Here is a 13,742-nt window from a genome sequence, read left to right as displayed (position 1 = left end):
ACACAGAGTACCATGAAAAGCACTGTGGAAACTCAACACATCAACCCAGCTGCATGGAACTGTGCACTCTCACTCATCAGATATGCTAGTCTTGCCACCTATCGGTGCAAAACTCTACTACTACTACTATTTTTCAGATAGCAGCACCAGTCCCGAAAATTCTGGATAGCACCTCGTATATATACACTATGTGATCGAAAGTATCCGGACATCCCCGAAACATACGTTTTTCATATTAGGTGCATTGTGCTGCCACCTACTGCCAGGTACTCATTATCAGCAACCTCAGTAGTCATTAGATAACGTGAGAAAGCAGAATGGGGCGTTCCGCGGAACTCACGGACTTCGAACGTGGTCAGGTGATTGAGTGTCACTTGTGTCAGAAGGCTGTACGCGAAATTTCCACACTCCTAAACATCCCTAGGCCCACTGTGTCTGATGTGATAGTGAAGTGGAAACGTGAAGGGACACATACAGCACAAAAACGTACAGGCCGACCTCGTCTGTTAACTGACAGAGCCCGCCGATAGTTGAAGAGGGTCGTAAAGTGTAATAGGCAGACATCTATCCAGACCATCACACAGGAATTCCAAACTGCATCAGGATCCACTCCAAGTACTATGCCAGTTAGGCGTGAGGTGAGAAAACATGGATTTCATGGTCGAGCGGCTGCTCATAAGCCACACATTACGCAGGTAAATGTCAAACGACGCCTCGCTTGGTGTAAGGGGCGTCAACATTGGACGATTGAACAGTGGAAAAACGTTGTGTGGAGTGACGAATCACGGTATACAGTGTGGCGATCCGATGGCAGGGTGTCGGTATGGTGAATGCCCGGTGAACATCATCTGTCAGCATGTGTAGTGCCAACAGTAAAATTCGGAGGTGGTGGTGTTGTGGTGTGGTCGTGTTTTTTCTTGGAGGAGGCTTGCACCCCTTGTTATTTTGTGCGGCACTCTCACAGCGCAGGCCTGCATTGTTCACTGTTGAAGAGCAATTGGGGGATGACAATTGCATCTTTCAACACGATCGAGCACCTGTTCATACTGCATGGCCTGTGGCGGAGTGGTTACACGACCATAACATCCTTGTAATGGACTGGCCTGCACAGAGTCCTGACTTGAATCCTATAGGACATCTTTGGGATGTTTTAGAACGCCAACTTCGTGCCAGGCCTCACCGACCTACATCGATACCTCTCCTCAGTTCAACACTCCGTGAAGAATGGGCTGCTGTTCCCCGAGAAATCTTCCAGCACCTGATTGAAAGTATGCCTGCGAGAGTGGAAGCTGTCATCAAGGCTAAGGATGGACCAACACCATATTGAATTTCAGCAGTACTGATGGAGGGCGCCACGAACTTGTAAGTCATTTTCAGCCAGGTGTCCGGATACTTATATATATATATATATATATATATATATATATATATATATATATATATATATATATATATATATATATATATATATATATTGATATTATATAATAGATCCTTAAGCTATTTTTCCACATAATCGCCATGCAAATTTAGCCACTCATAATACCGCGGCACAATTTTTTTCAATACTGTTGCGGTAGAAATCTGCTGCCTGCGATTTCAACCACTGGCTTACAGAGGCAAGCAGTCCGGCGTCAGTATCAAAGCGTTGTGTAGCGAGCCATGTCTTCATCGCTGGGAAGAAGTAGTAGTCGCTCGACGCCAAATTCGGGCTCTATGGTGTGTGATCGAACACCTCCCATCCAAAACCATCCAAGAGCTCTCAGGTGCGCTTGGCCGTGTGTGGGCGTGCGTTGTCGTGAAAAAATCGTTCGACCTTCACTTATTATTTCATGTCCATACTCACAGTTGGCAATGGATTTCAATTGGCTTTTTTTTTTTTTTTTGCCAACAAAAATCTAATCGCAAAACATAATTCACAAGAGGTGAGATTGTTTATTGCAGCGCACATTGTAACACGTCGCAGATAGCACAGTAAGAGTGTCACAGTCCTCACGCTACTACAGCTGGATGCGTACTGAGTGTGACAACGTTCTGACACCAAGATGGCGACTCCAGTCCCGCCCACTGCCGCGATAGGCCAACACGACTGGTACTTTCTGAACAGCCCTCGTATGTTTATTGTATGTACTATTATGCTGCCAATATGTCTTGAGCCGTGGCAAAAATGCGAACTAAAGCTCACACCCCGACACACCCACTCGTTGAGCCAATAAGGGATCAGCAGCTGCTAAGGGAGAGAGCCTTAGCGAAAGAGAGTGGAATTCTTCAGCCGATTGCAGCGCCGGACAAGGAAGACTAGGTGTCAAGTCAATGTAGTATATTTATAAAAGGTTTGACTGCTCAGTGCTCAGTAGGTTTGGAAAGCGCTTCGTGCCAATGAGAAGGTTAACTACTCAACTACACTTCACAGTATTATCCCGTTTTAATGTTAGAAGAGATATATCATTTCACCCAATCTTCCTTTTAAATCTACATTTGGCGTGAAGCACTGTGTTCTTGTAACAACGACTATCTCTTTCAGGTCGTAATTTTTCGTGAATTCGAAATCTGAATTGTACTTTATATAATGAACAAATGTGAAAGTTTCACACGCTATGCACTAATAATACAAATTGCCTTGAATGTTATTGCATTGTTCATTATGAACAGAAAAAAAATAGAATGAAAGACGAAAGAATAGGTAAGGCATGGTTAGTGATTAATCACGTGCTTTGTTATGATCGTTGCGTGAGTCACTTTTGACGGGCGCGAATAATGAATAGCATGAGACCAGATAAGAAGACGAGAGAGCGCTTTGTTGGTCGTGGAGCGAGCAAAACAAGAAATAGAAGTAGGCGGAGAAGAGAAAGGGGTGATAACTTACTTCTCCCCCTTTAGCCTATACCCGACGCGGGAGATGGAGTGTGGAATAGTTCAAGGGCCTTCTTTGTAGACAGAAATAGAATATTTTTTTGGTCAATAAAGAACGGACTCGAAATTAATTGCTTGCACAAGAATGGGATCAATGAGGGCGTTTGATAAATTTAAGAGTAGAGAGAAAAAATAAGTGAAATCTTTCAGTTTAAGTGCACAGCTAGTCAATGCGTTCGCAACGCGTTTTTTACGGCTAATGCGTACGCTTGGAATACGCTGATCATGTATTTAAATGTGAATGGGTCATCAAAATACCCTGCAAACGCGAAACCAATAGAAACGCGCAGAATACGTTGGCTCGAGCGTATTTGATGCGATTCGAAACAATACACCGCCTGCTGTTTTGGAATCAGTAAAAGCTATCTAAAGGAAGTAAAAAACAAAAGACGTGTTGTCAGGCAAGGAAACGTTAGCAAGGAACAGCTACTTGGAAGATAATTTGTGCAGAGTGTTGGGATTCTGCTACTATAAAGTATGTGCGTGTATAACGAAAGAAAATTCACAAAAAGTACAAGGAAATTCCGAAAAATTAGCTTATCACAGAAAAATCTATATAATACAATAGGGCTACATAGAAAAAAGACCTGGAAACCTTGATTGGTTCACAGTATGACTTGTAACTCTGGTGAAAGTAATATTACCGAGTAGCCACGTAGGTCGCGTTCGCTTGCCGGGGGTAACGCGTTGGGAACGCATCCTTGGATAGCCATACACTAAGATAAAAAGCAAAGCAGACAAAATAAGACACATAAGGGCACAGTTGATCAGTGGTAGAGTGTTCCCTGGTTCGATCCCTGGTCACACGAATTCGTGATGTACAAAATCCTGTCAGCAGACTTACTCAACGTTCTCCCGCATTCTCTCACATTTTCATTCCACCAACTGTTTCATAATTATTCACCTTCATTAATTAACCGTCTCCTTTATAGTGGGTATGGTGGCAGGAAAGAGAGGGAGGGGACGAAGGAGGCTACAATTGAGGGACGATTTCAAAACAGAAAAGTCGTGCGTGAAGATGAAGAGGTTAGCGGAAGGCCGTGGAGCATGGACGCTTCTCAGTTGCAGCAAATGGTCTGTCAATAATGGCAGAATAACGTTGATGATGATTTAGAGTGGAACGTAAATTTAGAAGTTTCATTTCATTTCAAAGCAAGATACTTGTTAAGCTGAGTGGTAACGTAAGTTTAAACCATTCATCGTAAAAATAATATAGAGCGTATACAGGGTGTGTCAGAACAACACGGACAACGTATTTATAAAGTCGCACCGGACTGGGTCATCCGTGAGTGGAGGAAGTAGGGCGATTACTGCAGATCTCACGCCATAGGAAAGAACAATTATGCCCTTCTAGAAAAGTAACAAGTTTATAATTCTTCGAATTCGTAATATTTAGACATGATGAACTACCGTTTTGTAAGACATTTTTAAGACTATAGTAGCGATGACGTCAGAGGGCGGGCAATTGCGTTCTTTGCATCCACGATCCGTGCATGGAATGACCTCGCATCCAACACAAGGCAATCTCAGACAATCAATCTATTTAAGAAGTCGGTTGAGCAGATCCTCCATAAGTCTATCAAGGTTTACTAACATCTGAAAAAATGCTGATTTTTATTGTTCCTACCTTTTATTTGTTATTTTTGTTCACTAAATGAATGTGACTATATTATGTGGTTATTTGTTATAATCCATGTGTGCAGGTGATGTGATGCATGTGTGTGATTGGGAGTGTTTTATATATTTTATACATATTTTATTATTATTATTGTATTACAAATCATGATCATTGCATGGCCAAGTGGGAGACAAGGCATGATTAGCCTTAACTTCGCCAGTAAAATAAGACTAAAAATAAAAAATAAAAGGGGATGACACACGCTATTGGCTACGTCTGCTTTCCCAACTGGTCCACCAGACGGATGTATTGTAATATAAGTCAAATAATATTAAACCATCCTTTTCATATGCGAAAATATATATATATATATTTGGTCAGAAATCAGTATTTAAGAGGAACTTACGTAACTACATATTTTTTTTCCATTAATTTGATCATTTGTGTCTGGATGGATTACAAAACTACAAAATGTGTATTTATAGCAATTATGGTAGGAACTACTTTTGATAACTCAAGTGTAACTGAACAAATAAGCTGTATACAGTATTATTTTATTATTATCTGCGGACACGGATCAAGATGTTAGGAACACAGATGCGTGTTGAAATGTTGGGATAGGGATACGGTATAAATTGATAGTAACATCTGTAATTTATAAGTACAACTTTTGCAAACAGTTAATTTCCCTTCTTCTCTCAATTCTTCACGATTAATTAACCTTTTATTTATTTCTACTTTTTACAGGTGCCCCGGATTCGGCCAATTCTGGAGTTCTTCAGAGATTTAGAAAATTTCGAAAATCATGTTGCTCCAAGTCTGCGAGAAAGGTGAGTGAATTGTGCTTTTCTTATCGTTTTAAAATTCAGCGTTTGTAACATAGTTATTGATCAATAAATGGAAAATTCTTTTTAAAAAAGTTCAGCTATCAGATTAATTTGGCGTTGAGCCAACTTTAGCCCTCAGAACAACTCTGATGCTACGTGGAATGAGTCACAGAGGCCAAGAATAGTATCCCACATAGGCCATGGAAGGTATTCAACTTCATCTCGACCACGCCGGAACAGTTCCGACTGTGTGATTGGGCACATTATCATCTGGAATATAGCGTCATTGCTCAGAAACAACTTCTGAACCATACGATGCAGTGGTTCCCTAGAATGGCGATATAATTACGCGCAGTGACACGATCAGTAAGCATCAGAACAGAATCCACTGAAATTCAGTATATTGCTGCCTTTAGCATCACAGCCATATATAAACGCAAACCGTGGCTTCAAATAAGGAGAGCGAAGACTCATTCTACCATATCACAGCCATCAGCGGTTTGTGTTGTATGTTTGCGCTGCCATTTACGTCGTGCTAAAGCGTTATGGTTTCTTATTAGCGGTTTCGCCCATGCAACACGACTCCATAAGTCAATGTCACATAACTCACGACTAATGTTGATTGTTGGCACAATTCGTAGAAGATGCTGCTTGAGTTCCTCCGCTACTTCCACCGCAGTCGCGTGATGATTCTCAGTGACAATTCGCTTTAATGCACGATGTAACCTATCAGTGAGAGTTTTCTTCCGAGAACTATTCCTCTTCGCCGATATGGTTTTGCTGTGAGATTTTTGGGAATTTTGACTCGTGACACCCAACACACTTGCCACTTTCGTCATGCTTGCACCACATGATCAAGCACCAACAATTTGTTCTCTTTGGAAATCAGAAGTCGTCCATTTTACACTATCACCGTCTATTCAGTACACTGTACATTGTCGTTCTACCGATCCTCAAGTAGTACATAATTTGTCCCCAACAAACTACCACCAATAGCTAGTCGGTGTAGTTCCACTTCACCGTAACAAATCCGGACAGACACCTGACGTCTTTCCAACTTCAGATGTTCCATAAATAAGTATCTGTACATATAACACACTATTTTTTAAGAGCGAAACAGTAATGCAATAACAGAAAAATACTGTACTGTTGGCAATCTTACACTGCAACCTCTGATTAGTTATCTCCATCTTAAGTCACGGGAGGAGTCAGGGAACAGGGACTTGAAATATCATTATTGAGGATATGTTTAATCATAAGGCCTGTCCATAGATAACTTAGTTGCACAACATTTTCCTGGACACTAGTAGGTGTTTTGGGTGTAGTTGTGAAATGATTTGTTGACAATTGACATGAATTAAGAGCTTTGGTTTAACATGAGTCATGAATACTTTTCATTATACAAGGACTATTTTTTTCAAACACCAGCAGAGGAATATTCCAGTCGCCAGCAGTGCACTCCCCGGCGGAGGAATTTGTGGTGAGGGTTCTAAGCTAACAAGGGAACCTTCCGAAAATGATAGTTGCAGTGAAAGATGTGACCTATGCCAATTAAAAGAGCTGTAACAGAGATGAGCATTCCCAAAAAATTAGCTGCCCATAGCAATAGGTTCAAGAAATATAAGGGGTGGAAGTTCGGGAAACAGCATGGTTGGACAAGGGGGAGTGCAAATTCCGCAAAAAAAAAAAAAAAAAAAAAAAAAAAAAAAAAAGAGCACGGCAAAATACAATGCTGACAAGTGATGTATAGAAAGAGACTTGCCACAATAGAGAACAAATGAAGGACACCAGTGGGGTTAACAGTGTTGCCAACTGCAATGAAAAGTACATGTTTTGCAAAGAACACTATATGAAGTGAGTGCAATATTCAGTGTCAACCTGTCATGTAGAACATAAGATATGACGTCTATAATCAGTGGTACAATCTAACAAAAGAAAATAGAAAGAACAGAAGTACGAAAAATATACAGGGTGTCCCACCAAACTTTGTGGCCTGAAAGATTTGCGAAACGAACAAAAAATGTACCAATGTCAGGGGGCGATAAAATCTGTGAGAAGCAAGTGCCCCCAGGATGCCCATCATAGGGCCCCAGGAGCCAACTTCAAACTTTCAAATGGCAACAAGGACCGAGTGGTACCTGTTTCGATAGATCATGGAATGTGCAACAACACCTATAGGAAACATTTGCTATCTACGAGCATGTACCATCCGGAGTGAATTTCAAAGTTGAGCTGATCCCTCCTGGTTGCACGGGTCTGATACAACCACTTGATGTTTATTTTTTTAGACCATACAAGAACTTCGTGCACTACGTTACAGAGCTTGTGTTATCAGATACTCACTTTAACATTTGGTCCCGCGAGAATTTTCTGAAACTTCAAGCCTTAACCCATTACCGGTTTACGGCATGTTTATTCAAGCCTTTGATTATGTTTGCTTTTTACAGGTGTGAATATGTGATAGAAAGACCACCAAAGGTTCCGACACCTATAGAATACTGTTTCGAGACATTCACAGCGATCATTGTACCATGTGTGACGGATTGGCAGTATTCCGCTGTGCTCACTGCAAATGTATCTTCTGTTTGGACCATTGTCTCATCGAACAATTGCACGTACAATGTTGACGAGCATGCACAAATGATGCGAAGGCTAATGCCTGTTGCCGGAATTTTCTGTTTGTGAAGCAAGTGGCCTAACTATATTAGACTTGTCTGGATTTTCATGATTAGTGTTGCCAACTTTGTAACTCGATTTTCTTTTTTACTCTAGGTACGTCAGTTTCCTGCATAGTTGGTGCTTTCTTGTTTTGTTCATTCTAATATGCACAGCTCGTGATCAAATGTGGCGCATTATGGCTAACTCCGTCTTTTCCGTATTTTTCATACTTCTGTTCTTTCTATTTTCTTTTGTTAGATTGTACCACTGATTACACACGTCATATCTTATGTTCTACATGACAGGTTGACACTGAATATTGCACTCACTTCATATAGTGCTCTTTACAAAACATGTACTTTTCATTGCAGTTCGCAACACTGTTAACCCCACTGGTGTCCTTCATTTGTTCTCTATTGTGGCAAGTCTGTTTCTATACATCACTTGTCAGCATTGTATTTTGCCGTGCTCTTTTTTTTTTTTTTTTTTTTTTTTTTTTGCGGAATTTGCACTCCCCCCTTGTCTAACCATGCTGTTTCCCGAACTTCCACCCCTTATATTTCTTGAACCTATTGCTATGGGCAGCTAATTTTTTGGGAATGCTCATCTCTGTTACAGCTCTTTTAATTGGCATAGGTCACATCTTTCACTGCAACTATCATTTCCGGAAGGTTCCCTTGTAAGCAACACACCGGGCGACAGTCGTGTCCGAACTCTGACGCAGTGAGGATCACGCGTAGTGCAAAAGCTGTTTTTTGAGTTTTTGTCACGGCAGAAAGAGTTTGTTCCTCCGAGACCAACCGTCAACTCCGTTTTCTACAAAGAAGTTCTTGTGCGCCTGCACAAGCCGTCAAACGGAAACGGCCGGAGACTGCCGATCGCTGGAAGCTCCTCCACGATAACACTCCAACCAACACTGCCGTCCTTGTGACCGCCTACCTGGCCCGGATAGGTGTTGCAACCTTGACGCAACCATCGTACAGTCATGATGTGAGCCCACCAGACTTCTTTCTGTTCCCAAAGCTCAAGAGAAGCCTAAAAAGGCGTTGAAGATTCGTCCCGGAGGTATAAATTCTTTCTGCCATGACAAAAGCTCAAAAACAGCTTTTGCGCCACACGTGATCCCTACTACTTCAGAGCTCGGAAGCGAATGCTGCCCGATTCGTTGTTTAGCTTAGACTCCCCACAAATCTGCCCGCCGGAGCGAGCTGCTAAGCGACTGGAATGCCGCGCGGTGGCCAGTCTCATTTCTTTACGAAAAAACCTTGTACGTATCCTAAAGGCAAGTAAGGAGAGTCAAATATTTCCCGTAAATCTATTCTCCCGTGTAAAAAACGTGCATTTCAGCTATTCATTATATTATTAACCGAAAACTTCATAAGAAAATCGATTGGATAACAGATTAGGAATAGGAGATTGAACATACTACGATGTAACCTTCGTGTACCAAGATCCGTGAAATGGTACGTAAGTGGTGACACTTTTACACAGGAAATTGCAACTAAAGTAAAACATTATTTTTTAAAAAAAGAAATGTGATACAGTTCACGTGGTCTGAGTGGCTTGGGATTTGCCCTAAGAGTGAAAGATGTTTTACTAGTCAGGTAGTAGAGGGAAACGTGCAGTTGTTTAACACTGAGAACGGTAAATTAGATAACCAAATTTTATTCCCTACCCAATCCTTTGAATTTGTTTAGTTCTTTCCTTGTTGTTATTTGAGGAAAATGGGCAACGAGAACAAGGAAAGAGATCGTTTTACAGCACTCTTGAGATGAAACATAAACGCGTTTTCAGTTCGTCTTTCTCTTTATGAATACAACTACGCTTTGTATAATATTTCATCTGGCTTAATGGCCACGAAGGAGCAGTCACATATAGAATATCGTTCATTTCCATCTGACGGCTTAGGAGAAACGCAAAGAGAATATTGTAGTTAAATTACCACTTAGTTTATCCCTTCGTGGCGTTATTTCTAAACTTGATGAAAATGAATTTGAAATTTGGCTTCGATGGTCTCCCGCCGAGAATCGAACCCAGATATCCTAAACTAATGTACACTCATGTCCAAAATTATTGTCGCATGTCTATAAATATGTTGTTATAGGAATATAACTTGATAACGAAATCTCCCGGTATTTCTTATAATGTTAGTATGTGTATAATCAGCAAAAACATGTATGTGGCAAATTTAATGTCAAAAGAGCAGTAAATAAGAACAATAAAACGAAAATAGAACTTTCTTGCCCATTTTAGCAACATTTTGTTTTACTCATTCTAATTTTCGTATTTATAATTCTTTCCCTATGAAATTTACCACAAATATACATTTCCCGATTATACACATAATATCAGTATTAAAAGTACCATGCAAAATCATTATCAAATTATATTCTTACAAGAAGACAATTATAGATATGCGACAATCATTTTGGACGTGAGTGTACATACACTGACCGTATAGTCAAGAACGAGCTTCAAGATCCTCGGGAACGCCTGTTCCAGCGAATTCGGTCACCTAACCTTTCGTGCTGTTCGTTAATAGGGTCAACGAAGAGCAAAATTTTGAGCTAATGAGGAGTTAATTGTAACATAATTGATTTTAGTATCAAATTATCCACTATAGTGTAGAGACTAACATGTCCAAAAGCTGCCGTCCACATTTTGGGAAAAGTCACCATCTTGATTTTTTTGAAAAATGAAATGAAATCTTTGAGTTTTACGTATGCCGATTAGGCTAAAGGAGACGTTGATGATGAGTAATGAATGAAATGGTGGAATGAAGAAAGTGGGAGGAAACGGGAGAACCCAGAGGAAACCCACGCACACGGTGTTTGCCCACCACAAAGTTCACTTGGCGGGGCTGGTAGGCTAAAGGAGACGTTGATGATGAGTAATGAATGAAATGGTGGAATGAAGAAAGTGGGAGGAAACGGGAGAACCCAGAGGGAACCCACGCACACGGTGTTTGCCCACCACAAAGTTCACTTGGCGGGGCTGGGATCGAACCCGGGACCCCAAGCACCAGAGGTGAACGCTCTACCACTGAGCAACCACGGCCCCTCCTTGATTTGTTTTTTTGGGTGGGAACGTTAGTTCGCATAGGGATTTTTAAAAACATTCTTATTTGTTGCTTCTAACTATCGTATCCTAATTCGTTGTATCCCTTTTTGAAAGCTTATAAATAATAATGCATCTAATTTCTCAAAGCTAGAAGAAAACGACGATAATTTTAAAAAAATAAATTTAAAATAAATTTGTGAATAATTTTTCTGTGGCAATACTGCCATTTTAACTACAACGGTTTTAAGCCAATTAACTGTCATTTGGCATACACTTCTCTCAAATATATAAATAAAGTGTCTAATGCTAAATAATTAGTCTGGAAAGGTCTCGTGATTTATTTTATTATTAGTTTTTTTTCTGTGTGCGATGTGAATATTAACAGCATCCGGTCCTATCCAAAGTTCTTCGACTAATGCCATAATAAATGGATTTAGCATGAAATTATACGCAATAATGGAGAAAAATATATATAAAAATACGCATTCAAATATTTGGAGAAAAAGTACCCTCCTGAATTTTTAGCAGAAATTTCTGATGTATGGGAAATTTTTGAAAGAATTTCGTTTGCAGGTTCTAATTGTAGTATCTTAATACGTTATACCTCGTTTGAAAACTTATGAATCAGTTCCACAAGTAGGTCATAAAAACAATTCCTACAGTACAATCTTTTAAAGCATAAGGCGACGATTAAAAGAAAAACACTATAGTTGTGATACTAGTGGCTCCTCTTAGCTACATCTATACCTAGTATAAATGGAAAGTCGCTATACGAGTTTGTAAGGCGTTAGTGGAAGATTAAGGTTGATCACTAGGTGTTCTCTATGTTATCCTAAACGCTGCTTGAATAGTGAGCCATTGTCAGATACTATCGAGTGTTTACTGATGCCAGATAATAAAGGGAATAATCATGGGATTCTGCTTAGATACTTACCTGAGAACTTAGTTTTCGACCCTTACCGCGATTCCACTTCTCGAACTGCAACGCTAGAATCCAGGAATTTTCTTATTGTGACTACTACATTAAACGAACAATTAGGCAACAACGCATTGTAGCGTTCTGCGCAAGTTTCATCTCAAAATCTATTTCCTTAAATGTAAATTAATATTTAAATAAAATATGAAACATAACACGAAAAACGGTCAAACAATATATCTATTTCGTGATAAGATTATTATAAAATACTTTACACACACAAATAAACATTTCATAAAACGGAGCACTTCTAGTAAGCAGCAAGAGTCATCTTGTGTGCTCATTGTAAACCGAATGAAATATTTCTTTTATTTGTTACATTTTTCGGTATCAGGAGACACAACCAAATAAATCAGTGTCTTGTGCTGGAGCTGAAACAATACTCTATCTTATAGTACAATATTTATAATATGTAACGTTCCATTGCGCAGTAGTTAAGGGAATGAGCTAAAATATGTACTGACTTCCGGGTGGTGATCCACCTTAAGAAAAAACCCACTTTTTATAGGCATGTTTGTGGTGAATCTTGTAATCTTTACCTGTGAACAAATTAAATGAATTCTTTAGTTTAACATCCTATGATTATGCTCTGAAGGATGAGGGAGACGGACTATTAAGGCAATTGAATGGGGATAGGATAATTGGTGGAATGAGAAACAAGAGTACCCAGAGAAAAACTCACGCACACGATGTTTTCCACCACAAATGTACTTGGTCGGGGATCGAACCAGGGACCCCAGGCACCTAAGGTAAGCACTCTACCACTAAGCCACCGTGCTTCCTTCCTTTACCCGTGCCAAAAGAGTGTAATGTAATGTTGACCGTAGCTAATCATTTGCAAAAGGTTTCAGAGATAATTAGTGTGAGAAATTTATTTTTTTTCTAGTGATGTCTTTAATACTTACCTTGCTATTTAATTTGAAGTTTTAGTTGTAATTTTAAAATTATATATTTTCCTCGACTAGTTCTGAAATGAAAGAGTAAAAGTACTTTTCTGCCAGTACATCCCCTTCAAAATATTATTTCTACAAATACTTGGCAGAACTTCTTTTGTAACGACATATGTAATTAATTAACGCCTTGTCAAGAATAGTGTTATAGCGTGAATGTAAAAGAGCAGTAGATGATGTTACCCCTTCAGAAGGTCTGTTTTACGTATTTAATCATTAAGGAATGAAAAACAATCTTTCATATCTTTTTTTAATGCTTTTCTACGTTTTTTGAATTCCGTAAACAAGTTATCAAACATCACTAAGTAAGTGCACTCTCGAAATTCCTCCCTCGGATTAAGTGTTGCCTCGTTATGGAAGTTGATATCATGACCAGCCATTAAGTTTGTTCTTCTTCCTCATTCTCGGTTTTTAGCAGACTTACATGCAGTGAGTTTTGATTTTTCCATGGCTTCAAAATGATTATACATATTACCAGTGTTTCTTTCAGAAACAATGTTCCGGGTGGGGGGGGGGCACATTTAGTATTCTGGGAGGCACTGCTGGCACTATTCTACTTATTATTATATTATAGGCGTATTATTTTGGTCTCCTCCAGGGGGCACTCTCAGAGCTCTGGGGAGCAATGCCCCCCAGAAAACATGTCTGGAATAAACACTGCATCATACGCACTTCAGATAGATATGTATGTAGAGAGTCATACAGGTCAACAAATAATCCTAAATCAGAATTATTTGCCT

The 13,742-nt window shown here is 39.8% G+C and overlaps 1 protein-coding gene across 3 annotated transcripts in view; it reads left to right on the top strand.

Annotated features, from left to right (window-relative positions):
* LOC145684211 (solute carrier family 35 member F3) overlaps positions 1 to 13,742 on the top strand; it is a 279,497-nt gene that overhangs the window by 132,820 nt on the left and 132,935 nt on the right. For all 3 annotated transcript variants that reach the window (XR_014131254.1, XM_081756279.1, XM_081756278.1), the window contains exon 3: positions 5,279 to 5,361. Coding sequence is in view for 2 of the 3 variants with exons in the window: in XM_081756279.1 (XP_081612405.1) it covers positions 5,279 to 5,361 (83 nt within the window). In the remaining variant the exon portion in view is untranslated. The remainder of the gene's footprint in view (positions 1 to 5,278; positions 5,362 to 13,742) is intronic.

Source organism: Thermobia domestica, chromosome 4, assembly GCF_964235325.1.
Source record: "Thermobia domestica chromosome 4, izTheDome1.hap1.1, whole genome shotgun sequence".
NCBI classification, from domain to species: domain Eukaryota; kingdom Metazoa; phylum Arthropoda; class Insecta; order Zygentoma; family Lepismatidae; genus Thermobia; species Thermobia domestica.
The sequence above is the reverse complement of the archived record's forward strand: the minus strand, read 5'-3'. Positions and strand labels throughout refer to the sequence as shown.